Below are 21,705 nucleotides of genomic sequence, written 5' to 3'. Positions count from 1 at the left end.
CGTACGATTGACTGCGTGTTTCACTAAAATATTAAACTTATGAACTTAAGGAAATTCGTCATAACATTCTACATATGGTACTATAAATTGTACTCTAATGTTCTATAAAGATATTCATGTATATAATGGCAGGTTTTGATATGTCACGTCGAAACGAAAATTGTTTGAAATTGCCACGGCGTACAAAATACTAATAACACTTCATTCATATTTTTTATATTACGAACGGTTATAGTGTACATATATGCTATGCATAGACTCGATAGAGGTTAATCGTAGAGAAAAAAAAATCTAAAAAAAATTCACTCTGTGAAGCATTGCACTCGATCAAAACCACGTGTTGGCATACAAATGTAACAATGTCATATTATGTCTGCATTTTGCAAACGTCAGTTAACTAAAAATCGATATCAGTCAGAGTTTATCTGCAGTCGTCTGCAGTGTGTGTATGTGTCGGGAACAAATAAAATAATGAAATTTGATGTTGAATGCATTTACAGTAAAAATTCAATTTAATCAAAATTCACTCAAATGTACAACCTGTGTGTTAAGCGTACTTTTTGCTGATTGAGAGTCCAGTTAACAGTGCACACCTAAACTACCTTCTTCAGAGAATATATGCTCGACTGTTACAACATATTTATTTAATTAAACTTCCTATCAAATCATCTCCACGAACCACAAAATAAAAGTAAAATTGCGAAACGAAATCACATTTATAAACTGACTTTATCAACTGTACACCATGACCGTACACGAGCGACTGACTAACTCAATGAAACCGAAAAATTATAACACTCTCACACACAAGTCACAAACATTATCGAAAAAAAAAAATTCAGATGCATGCAAACCGAAAATAAACGTACTGAGCGAAAATACCCGCTTGTCGGGGCCGCGTTCAAACCATCAACATTTCTATTCGTATAACATTCATATCAGCAACGTGGGAAAAGAAACTTACTTTGAGACGTTTCGCTAACGAGAAAGGAAAAACTCGTTCGACGAATGTATGTTCTTGGTTAGAACGTCTGCAATTCATGTAAAAACCTCAAAACTAAATGGATGTCTCTTACGTTGAACGAATTTGAATATCTGATGTAATATCTTACTTCTACTTCATCATACCCTGCAGGTATATTATACGTTCGTACGTTTTGTATGAATGGATTGCAAATGAAAGACAATGGCATTTCTTTCTCGAACACTATATATACCTTGCATACCTTACACATATATTTTATGAGCCTTTCTTGAAATTATTTAGGGTTCACAGCATACATATACTGTAATCAATACAAAAAAACAGCAACATCACGAGGAAGGGAAGCATTACAGAAGTGAGTGTGCGTAAAAGGAAACAAAAACTTGTTTTTATAAAGGGTTTCAAAATTTGGCTATAAGAGCAGAGATTGGCGGGTTTCTATTGCGTGCGAAGCCGTTGTTAAATGAGTTATGAAAATTATGTTTTTTCTTACACAAATACCATAATCGACACAAATCCTTTATGAAATCGTCAATTTATTATCCATTTAATATGTTAGTCATACGCGTCCTCGGAATAGTAGTACCTCCACCTCACATTGAAATTTTAATCGTCATTCTCCAAATTCCATTTAATTGTTCAGGTTATTTGCTGATGGTGGTAGAAATACTTTTAATTCTGTTAGGAGACAGCCACACGAACTGTATGTTATAGCGAAATTAATGATGAAAGAAATGGTACGATTGCGTCTTATAAATATTGTCTCGAGTATTTAGGTCCCGCAGTTGGTGATTCTAATTTGTTTTCTTTGTGGTAATCAAATCGCCCAAACTCTTAATGGTTTGGTTAACTCAACTGGTAAAGATGCCAAAAATGATTCAATTAGTTCTGCACTTACGGATGAGAAAATGGTACTTATTAGTACTTTTGGAGAATTATAAATACGTAACTAAGGACAGGATGGCTCAGTGGTTACGTAGTGGTCTTCCACCAAAATGTTATGGTATCAATTCCTGAGTAAGACAAAATTTCACATAGAACTTTTCTACCGAGTATATCGCATTGGTAACGTTCTACAGTTCACTCAAGTGTCATAATGTGGGTATAACTATAGTTGCGGTTGGTTTGGTGCCTGCAACGGTGTACACACTGAATGACTTATTTGATGTAACCCAACCTACGATGAATTTGTGTATGCAACTGTCTATACTGCATTTAGAAAGAGCTATCAGTTGTGCGTCTCATTTTTCATCATAAATTCCATCATAAAGCCCAATATTTTAAGTCTAAGCCAAATTTTTACGTTAAACACCTGTGACCTGGCGAGAATATGTATCTCACCACACTCACAGTGAAGGTATTGACGCTGCATGAAGTATTAAATTTAAAAATAAAATTTTCATTGCAAGTCCTGCAAACCCAGTCAATCTGAAAAGTTGATTCATCTGGCACTTCAGATCTTTCAATGCAAGTTTAACTTTGTTAACTTCAGTCGTTACGCTCTAAAACTTTATTTTGTCAATAAGCCGTGGATGATCTATGAGAGACTTAGAAGCAAGTGTGCTTCTGGATGTAGATGCATCTGCAGCATTATTCAGAATTCGATTTCTTAAAAGCTCTATAAATTTTCAGATTTTTAAAGAATTTTATTCTCGGTGCCAATCTTCAACACAAGATACTCGTTCTCTAACATTTTATTTTATTATTCAATTTCTGAGAGACAACTATATAAAGACAATTGATGCATAAAAATTGTTGTAATATTAAAGGTATTCATTCATTTTCTAGAAAACGTAAGGGTCGCCTGCATCCATCAAATGATATATTCCGATTTGCAAGTTCTATGTTCATTTCACATCATGTTGACTAACAAAATCAGTCGCTCTAGTAATTTATCGAATTAAATTAGGATAATGCTTTGTACAGTAACATTTTATTGTGTCTGTTGATGAGCATTTTTTTACATTTTTTATTTAGCTTATTTAAGCCAAGCATTATGATGCATTTGAGCAATTGGCTGGATGTAATTCAGTCATATGGAAAAAGGTGCCGACAATACAAGAACTTAGTTTATTACTCTCGAGAAGTTCATTTTTATTTTGCAATTGTCGTTCAGAGTGTCTTTTCTCAACAGAACTGTATTGCTTCAATTGATAGACAAGAAATAATAAAACATCGACAACAAGATAGACATCTTGGTGACGATAGTATTTAACCACGCATTTCCAGTTTAATGATTAGTTTTTTTCTATTGATGCAGTTAGATCTGGTAGAGCTGTGTGCTCGTTTGAGGTTAATTTATTTTTCTAATATATTTTACGTAAACAAAATATTCATCGAGTCATATAAGTTGGTTTTGTGATGGTGCATCTCCGTAAAACATAAAATTAATAATTATTTATAATTAACTGACTGCATCATCCAGCACATTGTTAATTCGATGTGAAATTACTCAATGACAATATGCTTACCGGTAGATTATAACTTTTCATATTAAATTACCTCAAAGCTACCTACGGCTGTACAAAGGTGTGCAAAGAAATGACGTCAATTACGATCACATTTTTATTATTTGAAACATATATAATATACTCACACACGTGTGTAATAAATGAGATCGACATTCTTTGCACATTCTTATCGATATTGGCATTCATATATTGTTAAGACCAAACTAATGTTGTGTTAATAGGTGATGTCTTGTCACCATTATACATGGTTTCATTTATAATAAATGGGATGAAAATTATATAGACAAAGTTTTTGAATAACAATGCGAATACATACGAAGCCATGAATAAATTAATAGGCAAAATTGTTTTATAGCCGCGAAATAATTATTTAATTTGCCGACTATGCGAAGACGCGTGTATAATAACATTTGTAAACACCTTTTTACCGAAGCCGAGGCTACAATAGATTGAGATTATCTCGTTATGTATGTGAACCAATAGGAAGGTGGAAGAACCGACATTGTAGCGGTTTTGATCATTTAGTTTCTCTATGTTGCACAACCTGTTGATGGGCCACAATTTTTGTCAGTACGTCATTCTTTGCGCTTAAAGGTGGCCTCAGGCTCAGAGTCATCCGTTTTGTCTTCGTTTTCATTTCGTTACACACAGAGGCAAAACTGATGACTGTTCAGACTTATTTTCAGGTGATATAAATAACTGTGGTAAAGTATCCATGAAATGTCACAGCCGTGAAGTTATCACAAAAAATAATACGCTGACGTAGTAGTTTTATGGCGAAATGTACTGGAAATGTAGTATACAAGAATTTTGACGAAGGTAAATATATGCGCGGAGGTAATGCCATTCAGGCGGCCTAGCACAATAGTTCGTTGCCACTGACATCTTTTTTTAAAATGGTTGACTAAGATTTACTTGTGTTTCACAAAATGTTGTGCCTATCACAAAACAGATGGCCCAGGTTTCTAAGCAATTTTGTTATTTTAAAGACAGTGATAGATGGCGTTTATAGCAAACTTTCGTGCCACTGCACATCTGATTCGGTTGTATATGGCATTGCCTCCTCACTATATTTACCTTGATTTTGACTACTGGCAGTGTGATCGCATGCCAAATTTTGTATGCTAACTAACTAACAGCAAACTTCACGAAACGGGGTAATATTTGAATTCTTTGTTGCGAAAACGAGTAAACTGAAAATTCTGACTAAAAAGTTACTTGAACAATTTGAAGTAACCAAGAAATGGTTATATTTCAAGCTAAGCACAATGAAATCACTAAATTGTTCCGAAAAATGATAAATTTTAGGTTGAATTTCTCAGAATTTAAAAAATATTCCGCTTTTGTGAGGTTGGCTGTAATTTAGTAAGCACACAACATATACAAAGTGAACTAGGTACTGTCATTAGTTTCGTCAACTGAAGAGATCTATATCAGTTACAGTAATTCGTTAATACAGTTTTTGACATTCAAAAGTATCGACATGTTATACATTTCTTATTTTGCTTACTTCTCTCGTTATGGAGAAATGAGAGAAGTTGGAGAAACAAGAAATGTATAATATGTCGATACTTTTGAATGTTAAAACTGTAGTAAAAAAAGCTTATAGGCAAAGCGGGTTTCAAAGAAACCGCGTTTTTCACCGAAGCATAATTCCGTTTTCCGAATAAAAATTCAAAAAATTTTGTGTCAAATTCGAAATTCGTGTCGACTGCCTCTTCCCATACTAAATGTTTGGTATTTCTATTATCTGTCATCGGCGGTGAACATAAAATAAACGATAAACTCTGAACAATTCGTTTTTATATAGCAAAAATGAATGTCAAAACTGATGAAGTAAAAGATTTGATGTTGATGTTTTGGTTAATAGAAGTTACAGAGAAAGATTATACTGATGATGTTTGACGTCTGTTGTTAAACGTTAATTTGCTCTTGATGTATTGATGCATACATTCCTTTGATTTCTCGCAATTATTTCATTGCACTATCTAATCACCTGGAACGGCATCAATGACTGTAAATGAAGGTTTGATAATCATTATGGTGGCAATGGTACTTTCCACTTGCATTGATTTCATCAAGTTATTAGCATCTCCATCGATTAAGTCTATTATCCATTAAATGCTTAGGTTTAATTTATTCTCTACATACTCTTCAAACTATCAAATCGTTCAAGGAATATTATAATCGAACAGCCCTCAAATTAGTGTCTACTGACATTGTATTCTAATTAGCTATGCTAATCGAGTGTAAAATCAATTCACAGAACAGTCTACCAACATCATTATCATGGTTTTCCAATTACATTCCATAAATTGAGGTGATCATAAGATTCATGGAAAATCATATGAGACATATGAAGGAAGAATGTGCGAATTTTCAGCTTTATACTGAAAGAGAGATAGAGAGATAGATAGATAGAGAGAGAGAGAATGGTGCCTGAGCGCTTTTATTCTCAATTGACACCTGTGCCTATATTCGCGAAAATATTTTGACAAATTTTCTCAAACTTTCACGATTTTCTCAAATTTTCGTGAATTTTCCCAAAAAAATTTGAGAAAACTCGTGAAAATATTTTCGCAAATACAGGCACTGATTGACTCATTAAATGTTTTCTCCAACAATCTCTTAGATTAAGGTCCCTGGCTGTTATTTGCGTACGCAAAAACCTGACCATGATTTGCCAATGTAAATTTACATGTAAAATGAATTATACCGCAGCAAATCACGATTCTCTTGGACCTTGATTTGCGGTATAATTCCTATAACGTTTTGGAATACCTCCAAATATCGGTCTCTATTGAACTTCATATAAAATACCACAAATCACGGACACAATAACGCAAACCTCGATCCAATTAAAATATCGCACTCAATTAAGACGAATCTAAACATGGATGAATTGTTGCCTACATTTTGGGGCAAAATTATTATTATTTTGATGATAATTTTGGGCTCGCAGTCTCAAAATATGTGTCAATTTTAGTGAAATATTGAGTTTTCTCGGACTGAGTTTACATCACCACAAACATTTAAATTTTTAACACCAAACGATGGTCGTACTTTTTCGAAAAAGGATGCGAGTCTAAAATTATCATCAAAATAACAATAATTTTGCCCCAAAATGTAGGCAAGAATTTAGCCATGTGTAGATTCGTCTGAACGAAATTTTTCAATTATTTATTAATTATTGATTAAGAGCGCTCACCCCTTGGCAATTTTCCAGCCTACATTTGTGCGCAAAAATATTCGTTTTTTGATTATTTCTCTGAACCAAAATCTTTTTTTGAAAAAGTAAAACCATTAAAGCATGCAAAAATGTGTTATTTTTAAGGGAAAAATTTGTTTGTGGATGATAACTTATTCTTCACACTTGGAGAAACCTTTGCAAATGTGGAAATTTAAGTGTTGTGCAACAGTTTCTCTACGAAACCAAATGTTCAATCTTCACAATAAAGTTAGCCACTCTCCTGGATATTAAAGGATTCGAAGAAAATGACGCAAAAAGTAAAAAAAAAATCACAATACCACAAATCACGGTCAGGGACCTTACTTAAGAGAAGAGGCATAAGGGACACTTAAGAGGTTTCGTATTGTATTTTTGCTGATATCTTTTAGGAAAAATCTTTTTTGTAAAATGTAAGACGACAATGACCACCACAAATGTATTAGAAAATAGGTTTGTTTCTGGAACTGGTCAATTCTGAAAAAATCAACAGTTTGCCTAGGTTTACATAAACTAGGTGGTCAAACTGTCACAAAAATCTTTTTTTTTTCTTCGAAAATCCAGTACTTAAAAAACGCCCTAATGTAGGCTTTGCAACAAATAATCCACTACTCTCAATAGCGCAAAAAAGGTTGCCAGAGAGCCTTCAGTTATTTGATTTATCCTTAAAATGGGGTTAAAGAGATACCTTTCACACTCAAAAGCAAAACAAAAGCAAACTCGAACTCAATCTATCGAATGAAAATAAATAAATCATAAAGTCCAACCCAACCACACGGGTATTATTGACAACACTGCAAAAATTGAAGTAGCAGATACCTTGTTCTGTTAATATTAGAGCTGAAATTAATGATTAACTCCCACCACAAACATTTCATATTGTTAGCAAAACCAACAACAAGTTTTTCGGGGGCATTTCATGAGAACAAAATATTTTATTCCGATAGTCAGTGATCGGTAACACGGTGATTCGGTAGAGTGGCAAAATTAATTAAATTAAATTATGCGAAAAAATATTTTTGCAATTTCAAAATAAAGAAAGACAAAAACATTCAGCGGACGCTTTTTTTCATATCTACATTTTGTGTCTATGTTCAGTGCTCGAAAAAAAAAACAATATTTAGCTAATGTGAGAGACTTAAGAAATTGCCAATACTAAAATTGACAGTTTAATTAATTGCTAGAGAAAAAAATTGTTCAGAGTTTTGAGTTCAAGCGTTAAATACACACGCCAAAGTGGTTTGTATTAAAGTTGATTATTATAATTATTTTGAAAATTAATACAAAATAAACTGTTGTTGGATGCTAACCATACATTTATTTCGGATTGTGACTACCTTGAAATCATGTGGCCTTTTTAGTCGTTGAATTTTTATATTTTATTTCATCGAAGTGTATTTTAAGTTAATAGGCGATTTTCAGACTCCTCATTAGTAGATACCTGCATTTCATTATGTTATATTCGTGCATATTCAAGTTTTGGGTTTACATTCAATTGTAAATGGTCAAGAACGCAAACATACTTCGAATTGAGAATTTGAGAATTTAAGAAGAAAAAAAACCAACAATCACGTTGAATGCTTGTTGTCAATCAAAATCTGATGTCTGTACCGTCGAACACAGTACCATTTTTTTGGTGTGTTATTACCGCCAGCGTACACATTTGGTTGTTTTTTTTTTGTTATTGTCGTTCTTTGTATCGTTACAAGCGAGTTAATAACCTTGTTACGAGTTTTTTACTCTTTACAACCAACTTTTAAAATTGTTTTCGCTGAAAACTTTGAAAACAAAAGACCGAGCCTTTTTATTCGGATTTAATTACATCCGAATTTTATCGACAGTGGAAAGTTCCTCCGAAATCAACAATTAAACATTATTATGACATTCCATGAATGTACTGCGAGTTTGAGGTGCTTTCAACTTTCACAATAACAGCAAAAGAAGACGTTAAAAATACAAATAATTTAAAAACGGGTTCCTAATTTTTCAAACCAAACAGCTCGGTTTACGTAAAAGCTTTTCGCTGTTTACCTATACAGAATCTGCTTACATATTCAACGAAAGCTACTCAAGCAAATGACTGAGCACATCCTTTATTCATATTCCACTTTAATGACGGTGCAAATAGAACAATCACTTCAATCAAATACAATTATTTCGAATTCCAATTTTAATGGAGCAAAACGATCGACTGATTGACTTCGTGTTCGGGTTGGTTTAGCTAGTATAATTATTTACTACCCATTTTATCACACATATGGCTCATTCGTTCGTTTTTATATTTATAAGTTCTATATTTGCCGTCAAAACAAACACTACACCTGGGTTTGCCATGTACACGTGTTCATAAACACAAATTACTATCGTCTGAAGTCGTGAATTGAAGTAAATAGCCGTAAGCAGTACACAAACATGAACCTGACTTGTTTATTAACTTGCGGAAGTGGAAATCGATAACGGATTGTTCTCCGAAGTTCGAGAAAATCTTTTTCTTACATTCTTCCCTTTGACTATTTATTGTTGAAATGTTCAGTCTGAATGGTACTGAACCAATAGAGTAGAACCCTAGTCTGTAGATACATACGAGAGACTGAAAATTAAGTTGTATGTGAAGATTATTAATGCTCTTACAATCACTCATTTCCAAGCTAGACTTTGCGTCTCGATTCCGATGTTACAATGTGTCCATTGAGTCTACCGAAGCTCTGCATACAAACCAATTTTAATTCAGCTTTTTACTACCTTTCTGTCTTAGGGTATTCTATTCATATTCAACATACTTGACACATTGTTTTACGATGTTTCAGACATAAACTCGTTTCGTAATTGACTGTAAAACCTACAAAGTTTTCATTCACCTTCCTCCTATGTTCTTGTATTCGTATTGTCTCAACCTTATCACAGAACCTTGACAACATTATTTCGGTTTAAGTTATGACCAAAGATTTTATAGCTATTCAACGAGATACACATGAGTTTTGCTGCACAGTAAAATTGCGTTTGTGCTTCTCACGTGCTATTCTTGTCCAAATCCAACTTAAGTTATTTGTAGCCAAAATGTCAATACATTTCTAAAAATAACGAATCAACAAGTTGCCAGTGGTAATTCACAGTGCACAGAATAATTTTGTATTCACAGTGCCGCATCTTCATAGAGACCCAAGGGACAGTGGTCCAGGGCGCTGGAATATGATCGAGGGCAAAGGAAAAAGATCACAATTTGCATAATTATGCTGGTGAAGAAGGAGGGGTGCTAAATAGCTAAATGGTCCAGTATGCTGAATATGCTAGATGCGGCACTGAGTATTGAGTATTTAGAATTTCTTGTTCACTTTGTGAAATATAAAAATTCCCCGACACAGCAATTGTACGCTGTTCTTTGTGTTACGATAAAAAAGAAAAACCCAAGAACGAACAAGTCTTAAAGCAGCATGCGCTATCAAGAATTATTTGTCTTTAAGTTTTTAAAGTTTGCTTATCGTGACACGGTTACAAAGATATGCGAAAACGCTTCATATTTGTACTATCTATTATCGGCCATTCTCTGGAAAGACAATTGATTCTTAGACGATTTTTAAGATGTACACGGAATCAATAACCATATAACGTGTATAGCGAGGTGTGGAATACGTAGAAAGATATTTGTAAAAAATAATTGGGCTGCTAACAGAACACTTTTCACTTTTCGTCAGAACTCAAACAACAGAATCAATTCATTATGCTAGGTACTTCGTTCAGCAGTCATAAACATGTAGGTAGCTTTATAATATAGACGATTTTAGTTATCAAGGACGAGTGGTAGCAATAACAAAATGTAATCAGATGGAAAAATGTGATTAAATTTTTATTATTCGCAGTTCAAAAATAAGCAATGAAGTTTTATAGAGTAAAATACGATGCCATTCATCAGAACTAACACAACTGCATATGGATGCACTTTGTGAACACCGTAGGGAATTTCTCAAGTTATATTTTCCAAGTGTGTGACTGAGGGAGTTGCGGGAAAGTGGCAATTTAAAGCATTTAAAACGATGTCCATATTCAGATCTTACATTCTTCATTGGTAAATTATTTGTGGGATAGTACTCAGATACTTTATATGTTTGACTGTTGAAATCTCAGATCTAGGGACTTTATGAGCTAGGGCTTCGTATTGTATGGGTTTTAACGAATATTGGTTGACAGGTGGAGGAAAGTCAAATCCGGCATGACATCTAGATTTTCATTTGTTCAACGAAATTCTTGTGGAATCAATTACAAACCACAACAACTCCCAAATTAAAAAACATATTGAATTTCACTTTTGTCTCCTTGTATGTCCATCTTTGGACATTTCTATTCTTACGAGTTAAAAATCTGTTCCTCGAAGGCAAATTATAGAGCCCACTATGAGTAGTAGTGGAGTAGTGACTGTTCCATTCAGTGCTGAACTGGCCATACTGAAAATTCGGGTGATTCCAGAAAAGTCTTTTGCATTTTTATAAGAAAAAAGGACCAGCTCAGCTTACAGACTTTCGCACAATTTCCAGAAACGATTACGTAGAATTCTGATGTCTGACAAGAAAAATGAAGCAGGAAATTCCCAAACTGGAAATAAACATACAGGGAAGGAATTATAAGATCCAATAATTTCAATCCAAATAGTTCTGTACTGTATATGAGTCAGGGACTATTTTAGGGAAAACGTTTTCCAGATTTTCCTCATTTTCCTGATTTTCCCAATTTTCCCTATTTTTCCTTATTTTCCTGAATTTTTCCGATTTTCCTTATTTTTCCCGATTTTACGTTAATTCTAAATTACACTTCAAAACTCTCTTCTCGATTTAATGGGTAAATAAAATAAATGGTTTGATAGTGGTGGACGATTTCCTGAAAATATTTGTTGTGATCTCAAAGTGGATTGAAACCATCGAGTCCTTTTTTCTCTCCAATGAAGAAAATACCTTGTAGTGAATAGCGAACTAGACCCGCATCTCGATATTTCACGTTATCTAAATACTAATGTCAGTCTTTTAGACTTCTTCAATCAATAATAAATAGAATTCTATCTAAAATCACATAATGAGTACTGACGAAACGATTTTGTTAGTAAAGAAAGACCAAGACCCGCGGTGCTTGATCAGCCGCGACAATTAAGCGTATGTCTGAGGTGCTCTGTCGCAAGAAGTACTGGGGCAAAGTCATTTTTATATGAGATTTTTTGTACAGTAGTGCGATCAAAGTAGTGCGTAAATGGATGTTCATATATGACGTTTCGAAAAATGAAGATCCCACTATCCCACTCCTGTACATAAAATCTTGTTGCTAACTTGTGCCTAAACTGGACTCGGCTTCGCCTCGGATTGACAATTTTTACATCTACTGCTATATTGCGCAAAATTTTCATTTAGGCACATGTCAGCAAAATATCGATTGTTAAAATGAAGCGGAAATATAGAACCGCCACTTCTGGCTTTTTATATTCGGCTGTCCGTTCCGTTGTTTAAACTAATTTTCCGAAAAAAATCGTTGCATTTTTGAGGCATAAAGTAGAACAATTTTTTAGTTTAAAATAATGACCAACTAAACACAATTTCATTAAATCGCAACTTTGTCCATAATCACCGTGCAAGGTGAACTCACTCGAAATTCATTTAACTAGAAACTCCAGAATCATAAGCTAAACTTTCCAGTCAACCGCTAATTCTACATGACAAATGATAACTAATCAAAATCTAATAACTCGGTCAGGCTTATTATCTCCATCACTTAGCAACCAGCAACCTTTAGCAATCAGGGATTTAAATACTTCGTGCGGTATTTCTAGACCGAGAGGAAATCATTGAAAGAAGTTGCAAAAAAATTGCACACGTTAAGAGTTGAAAAAGAGTTACAATTTTTAGTGATTTCCTAATCCGTCTAGATTTAATGTCTACATTGTCTTTATGTCTTATAGCATTAAACGAAAGAGGTCAATTTTATGTTTTTTACCATTTTATGGTCAGGAGATCTGTAGTATCTGTAATAATTGAGTTTTCAATCTGAAAACCAATCGGAAAACTGACGTATTTATTGTATTTAAACTTGTTCAAATCTCTGTCATTTATTCTTAAGACCCTATTAACGACTCCCACTTCCGTTTTTATTGAAAGGGCCTTTCAGCTCCGATGTTATATCTTGAATTTACTTTTTCGAAAACGACTATATCAACTGACATGAAAGTTATTCTTAAATATTAATGATTCACTACTGCCTCCAATGAAAGTAGATAAGTAGGTATGGCCAGTCCATACAAGTCGGAGCACATACGGATTTGCATGGCACCACCTCAAACGAACTCATTTCTAGTGGAAATTTGCACTAGAAATGAGTTCGTTTGAGGTGGCGCCATGCAAATCCGTATGTGCTCCGGCTAGAACAAATTTGAACGTTTGGCCATACCTATCTATTTACTTTCATTGACTGCCTCAAGTCTCAGTGACAAATTAACTATGTCAAGGATGTTAATCATTTTAAAGATCACCCCTACTGTCCCGTAGTAAGCCAGCTCCAAATTCCATTTCGTATTCTAAATATGACGAATCTTAAAAACATCAGCGCAGAATATAATTCAAACCAAATAATTTTTTCCTCTCTAGTTAGTGAATCCTTCACAACGAGATTGTGAAATTTTGGTAAATGTTTCGAAATTGCAAACTTCTCGTTGTTCCTCAAATAAAATAATCTAGATTGACTGATGACTTTATAGAACACCCAAACATCTACAATTAGTACAAAAACCCCGACAACTGTGGCGTAGGGGGTCCAAAAAATAAAAGTGTCGAGGAAGTTGGCGGACCCCTGGGAAAATAAACCTTTATGGCCTCCTGATAAAAATTGTATATGGGGCCGATGCGATCCGAGTTGGTTTATGGGTCGCTCAAGGACGAAATGTGTGAAAAAACACTGAAATTTTCCATACATTTTTTCCATTACTTTGTATGAGAATTTTTTTTTAACGACAATATCAAACTTTTTTGGTCCAGACAACTTAGATTAGATGCAAAAGCAACAAAAATGCGTTGGTTCCACTTTTTGGAATTTTTATATCGTCTGGGCACACCTAACAATATCGATATAGACAAAAATCGACATATAATTTCCAAGTAATACAAAGTCAGGCGAGGTCACTATTTAAATTAAGTGTTAGGTGTCGTTGTAAAGATAATGATAGTGGCTTTCTAACGAGCCCACACACAATAAGTTTCAAGTTGGTGTCTTGACGTAACAGTCATTTGAAAATTGCCTGAGTTCACGACCCTGACATTTTTGCACCAAAATCGATTTCTATATAGCTTCAAAAAATTGTTTTCGAAAAAATTTCTTTTTGCAATGAAAGCTTATGTCATAAGCTCTCGTTAGACATGAATATATCCGATGCACATCCCATAAATGTTTTGGAAGAACCCAAAGACTGAGTGAACAGATTACGAATCTATGACTGCGAATGCACTTACAAATCATTAAATCGGTCTCTTTGGATTATTCTGAAGTGAAATAATCCAACTCACCTTAAGAAGTGACCTCAGCATCTGTTAGTTACGTTCAATTTTTCATTAACCCTCATTTTCGTGGTTTTTCACATATTTCGTCATTGCGCGACCCATAAACCAACTCGGATCGCATCGGCCCCATATATATTTTTTATCAGTGGGTCATATAGGTTCGTTTTCCCCGGGGTCCGCCAACTTTCTCGAAACTTTTATTTTCCCATACGATTCTGGACCCCCCTACTGTGGCGGCTGACAACTGTGAAATGCAGAACAAACGAATATTGAATTCAAAATCCATAGGTTTACGCAATAAAAAAATTATTTTCTCTTTAGTTTTCCCTATTTTCCTTATAATTTTCCTCAATTTTCCCGATTTTCCTTAATTTTCCCTATTTTTCCTAATTTTTCCTATTTTCCTTAATTTTCCCGATTTTCTCTAAAATTTTCCCTAAAATAGTCCCTGATATATACTAAGCGTATATATGTAAGTAACTTCGATATCGCATGTGGAATGAATAATACGAACTGGATTGGAATGGAATGTATAATAATACGCGAAATTTATACGAAAGTTGCTTTGGAGACTAATTTGCAAATTTTGGGATCGGCATTTGAGTCATTGGGACAATGTAAAGATTAATGTCAGGAAACGGAGTTGTTAATTGATTATAATTGGAACAATGTCAACACAATAATTATGCGACATTCAAACAACTTTTTACAACAAAGTAATATTACTAGAATTCTTCGATCCACTATAACCACCTGGAAGAAATTTATGATAATTTATGCAATATTCTCGTTACAGTGGTCGATGTCATGACGTTCTGAAGTGAATATCAATATTGAAATTGGAATTTCCAACAATATTTTATTTTAGTGGCAGATTATATGTCACAATAACTTTAACGCTTTAGCGTCCCTGTTATTTTGGGACAAATATTATATCATCTGGTCGCTCTGGCATGTATTATGTCAACATTACTTTTCCAAGATGAACTGGATCCATAGCTTTATTCGTAACGTAATTTTAGAATTTAATTGGATATTAGATATCACTCGTAATAATTGAAGTTAAATTAATTGATTTATTGTTGTTGTTGTGGTTTTTTGTTTTTAATGAATCTGTCTAATCGTCGAGAACATGATTTTCCTCATGTGAGGGGAAAACAATTAGACAAAATTGTATGACACCCATCTCCTCTAATTGCGCAGAAACCGATAGATTTGTTCTACGGCCAATTGTCAAATTTCATCCATAGAGACATAACCTCATCAATATTTGTATGAAAACCGATCTCTATAGGTTTGTTCCAAGGTCATTTCGAAATGTCAAATTTTATCCACAGAAGGCAACTTAACCTCAACTTTCAGGTTGACGAAAATTCTAACGAAAAATTTTAAAAGAAATTTGTTGTCGTTTGGGACAATGAAGGTTCATTGGTTTAGGCTATGTTCATCTCTGTGGCTGAAGTCGTTGTAGTTCGTGTTGTCAAAGATCGGGTTTACAGTTAATTCACGCCGTAAGTGTGCCTAAAATTTGAATTTTAAGTGAACGATTCGATGAAAAAGTAAACAAAAAATACATTTCAACGCTTCTTTGTATGAAAATGACGCTACGTTAGAAAGACCTCCGCACTTTCCATTTTGAATTTCGACCGCACTTACGTCGTGAATTGGAACAAACCTATGGATGAAATCGTGTTCATTCGGTCAGTGAAATTCGTGTTTACAGTTACTTGGATTAAACCTATTCTCAATTCTATTTAGTCGACGATATTTGGTCTACTCCACCGATGATTTTGCCTTCTTTATCGATATTTTGTTCCAATTAATCCAAGGTTCTGAAAGAACAGGTTAAGACACCCACGAGGGCGGCTGACACACAAATTTTGACAAATAGATGCTATTTATTGAACATACTCATTACAGATTGTTTGAAATGTCAACTTGAAGGAAAAAAATAGTTTTTATCAGGTTGACATTTCAAACAATCTGTATTGAGTATGTTCAATAAATAGCATCTATTTGTCAAAATTTGTGTGTCAGCCGCCCTCGTGGGTGTCTTAACCTGTTCTTTCAGAACCTTGAATTAATCAACGGTTTACTTAAATGTCATCCTATTTCCAAGGGTTTGTATGAGGAGCTTACGCATATCCGAAGTACGGTGCGTAGATTAATAGCTGCTATAGAAAAAAAATCCACTGAGCCTGGAGAACCTTTAAATGTGAATTTCAATTATAGTAAACGTATCTGCTTTCTATCCCATCGAATGAAAATAAAGCGTGTCCCACCACTTCCTCTAGGTGTTTTCCCCTCGTACTAACGTCATTAAGCCATTAAGAATTTTAGAAAAATCGTTTGTGTATCAGATAAGACACGAATATACAACATCAACAACATTAATGTAAATTTGAGATTTGTAATTACAAAACTTGGGAATCATGGCAATGGGATATCATTGTTTTAGACTTGTGTAAAAAAAAGTGGAAGATTTAACGTGTTGATTATGAAAAATTGAGTAGAATTAGATCTGACAAATCTCCGTTTAACTTTTTTCCTAATTGACAACTTCCACCCATTTTCAGTTTGTTTTTTTTAGACTTTTAATCACTAGATCTGGCTGTTATTTAGGTTTACCGACTTTAACTAAGTTTAAAATTGAAGAAATAAATAAATAATCGAGTCCTTCGAAATGTAGCTTATCTATTGATTCGTAAGTACTGTTTAAGTAGATGCACGTTCCGGTCCTAAAATATTGTATATGTACTGTACAAGGTAAACGTTTCTGGACGTGTCTTAAGTATACTGGTTGAGTTGTTTTTAACGAATTTTATGTGCCCAGATTATTTAAATAAATTTTCAAGTGCACAAGCAACCGTAACAAAATTTTTAAGTTTTGTCTAAATTAATCATAAATTTTTGTTTGTATTTTTTTACGAACAATTGACACAGATTTTACATTTTGATATTAGGTAAATGGTCAATAACTAACACTACCAAAATGTGATATAATAAAACATTTGCTCAAAAGACAATCTGTTTGAAATCATTGAATTTTTTTACTGTTGAACTACTGAAGTGTTACTTAATTCAAAATCGTTCACCCCATTTGTTATGTGGTTCGTTGGTTTTGGTACGGTACATTCACTAGCACGATAACTTGAGTAATTCTCAACCAATTTGGATGATTCTTTTTTTTTAAATACATGGAATTAAAATCCCGAGGCTAAGTTCGAAGATGGGCTATGTATGATTAAGGATCTGGAAGCTATCCGAGAAAACAAGTCTTTACACTGTTGATCATAGCATCAATTAAGAAAGATTATTTTGATGAAATTTGATTTTGTTTGGTAGTGTAGGTAAATCATATAAGTTTGTTTTCGATGCATGAAACTAGTAGGAAGAATAATTTCATCATTCGATGCCCAGCTTTTAGCGTGTAAACATCTCTTGCTAGTGAACTACTAACATCTTGATAGTTGACTATCAAATTTTGCAGGCAATTTAAGATGAACTCTCAACTAATTTCTGACGATTTTTTTAATACGTAGAATTAAGAGTAAAGAGAAAATTGTAAAAAATTTACGAGAGCGAAGCGAGGACCGTAATTCACACTAGTCGTGATATTTTATTCACGATTGAAGGTTTTGTGAATGGGAAATTATATTCGAGGGATTATTTTTTTCCCGGTCTACCAATAAATTTCTCCTTTTACAAATATTTTAACCATTATAGTCGCAATTGGTACCAGTTTACCGAAAATATTGGTAAACTGAGTTATTTTCAATGATCAATCAAAAGCTAATAAAGTTCATTTATTACCATGTGAATTAAGTACCGGGGGACTTCCTTTTTTTGTACAAAAGTGTAAGAGAAGAACATCTATCGCACTTTTTTATTTTGAGAAAAAGCCTTCGTTCCACATTCACAAAACATACTTCGCATGTACTCTGATGTAACAAAAATGCAATCAAACAGAATAATAGACAGCTCATACGAGTGGGAAGTTTACGGCCAGAGCGAAGCGAGGGCTGTAATCTACACGAGTCATATTTTATTTATGATTTACGGTTGATTGAAAATCTTGAAAATTTATAAGAAAATTAAGAACTCAAAAAGTGGTCAAAACTCATTCCACCTTACGCTCAATGGTTTCCAAAGATTTTTTTTGTAAAATTTTCCTGTCATTTGCGTGGAACGTTAATATAGTAAATATATATGTATTAAATTTTGACAAGTTTTTTTGAATACAGCTGAAAAAATAAACTGGAATCAGTGATGCTTCTCAAGCTTAACAATAAAAAAATGAAAATGTAATGAAATTGATTAAAAATACATTTAGAAAAGTGTCAGTCAAGGGACCTGACCCGCCCAAAAGGTTGGACCTAGTTATTACATAGAAACCTTTAAAAACTTTTTATATTCCGAAATCAACATCTGAAGTTCGAACACAAATAGCAGCAAAACTCAATTTGATCTCATTTCCTTTCGTCTTTTCTTCATCTTTTCAGATGACACTGTGGCAAGCCTTGATTCGACGGAAAAGATATGGAAATGCCGATGAAGGCGGCGAATCAAAATTGGCTCGAGTACTCACCCTATTCGATCTAACGGCGTTGGGTGTTGGAAGTACACTTGGTCTTGGCGTCTACGTCTTAGCTGGATCGGTTGCGTATGAACAAGCAGGCCCAGCGGTTGTCATTTCCTTTGCAGGTAAATGTAGGGAATCATGGAATGGTAAGCACTCAATAACTTCTCAATCACTTACAGTGGCAGCTATAGCTTCGGCTTTCGCGGGATTGTGTTATGCTGAATTTGCAGCTCGTGTCCCGAAGGCTGGCTCGGCGTACGTATACAGTTATGTTACGATTGGAGAATTCGTTGCTTTTAGTATTGGTTGGAATTTGATATTAGAATATGTTATCGGTAAGTTTCTCAGCTCATGACATCCTCTTTGACAAAAAAAAATGTTTCCTAATTTTTCTTCCAGGCACATCAAGTGTGGCGCGCGGACTCAGCGGTTATGTTGACGAATTGTTTGAGAAAAAGATGAGCATTTATTTGCAGAGTATCTTACCGATCGACATTGACTTTCTTGCCAACTATCCGGACATTCTTTCGTTCTTCATCATCATGCTACTGGCCGCACTTCTGTCGACCGGTGTAAAAGAGTCCAGCATCCTAAATAACGTCTTCACAACAGTAAACATCATAACAGTCCTGATTGTACTGGTTGCTGGTGGAATAAAATGTTCGTTTCTCGATGCATTAGAACTGTACCGTCATAGACACATTAATTGCATTCATTCTATTCGAAGGTGATCCAGCCAATTGGAACATACCAAAAGATCAAATTCCAGAAGGAATTAAAGGTGGTGAAGGGGGATTTATGCCTTATGGAATCGCTGGTATGTTTGAAATATATGTAGACCTATGACTTAGGTCCTTTAAAGTAAAAAATGACGAATAGAAGAAGTGCCTTACCGAGTTGCTTCACGTGTAAGTCAATCAAGACCACCCATTACAAGACATCAACTTCATCAATCTATCCTAAGAACATTTTGAAATGAATTCTTACGCACGATTATTGACTTATGCCTCTACTTGTTAGCTTAGAAGTGTCATTCGAAGAGATTGAAGTAGTTGATGCCTTGTGAATGTTCGATTGGAAAATTGCGGTATCTATTACGCTACTCACAGACATCATGGACTCTGACACGAAACCACAGAACCAATTTTCATGAACTCCTCTTTTCTATGTATGTTTGCTAGTCGACTCTTACTAGAACTCAAAAGCTACACCTACTTAGGGTCGCACAATCCAGTTGACTTCTTAGAAACGGCAAGCGTATAATCTTTAAATCTGTTACTTCTGTTGTTCAAAGTATCGCCTGATGCTTGATTAGAAAATCTTTTACTTCATTTGTTTAAACATTCGTGTCTTTATATAAAGTCACATTAATTGTAGGTCATCGCTTCTTATAGTCGTTGTTGTCGACAACAGATGATAAATTTTAAATCTAATTTTTGAATTAGATCGCTTTACGTCGAGCAATATATTAGAATGTCGTCAGGCAATGAGCAGCAAATATGAATTTCATTTTTATTGTTTGCAGGCATTATGGCTGGAGCGGCAAAATGTTTTTACGGTTTCGTCGGTTTTGATTGCGTCGCTACAACCGGAGAGGAAGCTAAGAATCCACAGAGAAACATTCCACTGTCAATTGTCATCTCACTGATCATCATATTCTTAGGTAAGGCGGTAACACCAAGTTCGACTGACAGAAAATTCTAATTTGTTTGCCACATTTAGCGTACTTCGGCATATCAACCGTTTTAACAATGATGTGGCCGTACTACTTGCAGGTACACTTGAATAGATTATTTCCACAATTGGCACCGATTCCCTTAACACTTTTTTCTGAAAGAATCCCACAGCACCGTTTCCGCATGTCTTTCAACAAATTGGTTGGATAGAAATCAAATGGATTGTATCGATCGGAGCAATTTTCGCATTATGTACAAGTTTACTGGGAGCAATGTTTCCGTTGCCCCGAGTCCTGTATGCCATGGCTCAAGACGGAATTTTGTACAAAATATTGAAGCGAATCCATCCGAAAACACAGACACCAGTCGTAGCATCAATGTTGTCCGGCTTATTAGCCGCATTTATGGCTCTGATTTTCGATTTACATCAACTTATCGATATGATGTCCATTGGAACGCTGCTGGCGTACACAATAGTTTCGGTTTGTGTATTGGTACTACGATACAACGATGATGCGATGGTCGATGAAGTCAGTGTAACATTGCCGCAATTTTTACGACAACTGGCTAACATAAATTTCATCAAACGTCCCAACAGTCTCTCCTCATACATTACGAAAATCGGAGTTGTTGTATTCAGTGCATTATCAATCGTACTTTGTTCAATCTTAGGGTATGCAGATATTACATCGGTTGTAACAATTGTATTGATTAGTATTGTTTGTGGCGCAATGGCACTTGTTGTGCTGATTATCGGCAGACAACCTCCGGCCGATGATAATTTATCGTTTAAAGTACCCTGGGTGCCCGTTGTGCCATGTTTGAGTGTGTTCATCAATTTGTATTTGATGTTCCAATTGGACATGCATACGTGGATTCGGTTCGTCGTTTGGATTGTAATTGGTATGGACAGACTGTGAACGTCTGTTGCGTGTTTTACACTCAAAAATATTTTTTTTTACATTCTTCTGCAGGCTACATTATCTACTTCACGTACGGTATACAGCATTCGGTGGAAGGTGACCTTGCCAGGAAGGAGAAGCTGAAAGAATCAAAAGCGGTAAATTCGTTCTATGAAGCCAATCACATAGCATTGATGCCGAACGAGAAAATTTTCAACTCAAGTTATACCGTTGCGACGAATATTTAAGTGATTTAAGTGAGGTACAGATTGATATAGAAACGGATGGATATTAATTGGTGTCTTGCACAGAAGACCAATCGTTTTTGTGATATATATAC

The 21,705-nt window shown here is 34.6% G+C and overlaps 2 protein-coding genes across 4 annotated transcripts in view; one reads left to right on the top strand and one right to left on the bottom strand.

Moving 5' to 3' along the window:
• The window catches only part of LOC119071747 (Y+L amino acid transporter 2), a 10,123-nt gene extending 9,342 nt beyond the window's left edge, over positions 1 to 781 (bottom strand). Inside the window, exon 1 of one of the 2 annotated variants that reach the window (XM_037176780.1) lies at positions 541 to 781. The gene's annotated coding sequence lies outside the window, so the exon portion shown is untranslated. The remainder of the gene's footprint in view (positions 1 to 540) is intronic. The other variant, XM_037176781.1, reaches the window with a different exon arrangement.
• Positions 1 to 21,705, top strand: part of LOC119071737 (high affinity cationic amino acid transporter 1-like) — a 24,550-nt gene extending 2,845 nt beyond the window's left edge. The window contains exons 1-9 of one of the 2 annotated variants that reach the window (XM_037176767.1): positions 7,590 to 7,921; positions 18,708 to 18,909; positions 18,967 to 19,122; positions 19,187 to 19,447; positions 19,515 to 19,604; positions 20,313 to 20,450; positions 20,510 to 20,562; positions 20,625 to 21,366; positions 21,438 to 21,705. In XM_037176767.1, coding sequence (XP_037032662.1) covers positions 18,708 to 18,909; positions 18,967 to 19,122; positions 19,187 to 19,447; positions 19,515 to 19,604; positions 20,313 to 20,450; positions 20,510 to 20,562; positions 20,625 to 21,366; positions 21,438 to 21,613 — 1,818 coding nt within the window. In that variant the 5' untranslated portion in view covers positions 7,590 to 7,921 and the 3' untranslated portion in view covers positions 21,614 to 21,705. Of the gene's footprint in view, positions 1 to 7,589; positions 7,922 to 18,707; positions 18,910 to 18,966; positions 19,123 to 19,186; positions 19,448 to 19,514; positions 19,605 to 20,312; positions 20,451 to 20,509; positions 20,563 to 20,624; positions 21,367 to 21,437 lie in introns of those variants that run through there. The other variant, XM_037176768.1, reaches the window with a different exon arrangement.

The sequence above is a fragment of the Bradysia coprophila genome (genome assembly GCF_014529535.1).
Source record: "Bradysia coprophila strain Holo2 chromosome IV unlocalized genomic scaffold, BU_Bcop_v1 contig_5, whole genome shotgun sequence".
NCBI classification, from domain to species: domain Eukaryota; kingdom Metazoa; phylum Arthropoda; class Insecta; order Diptera; family Sciaridae; genus Bradysia; species Bradysia coprophila.
This window is presented reverse-complemented; position numbering and strand designations above follow the sequence as displayed.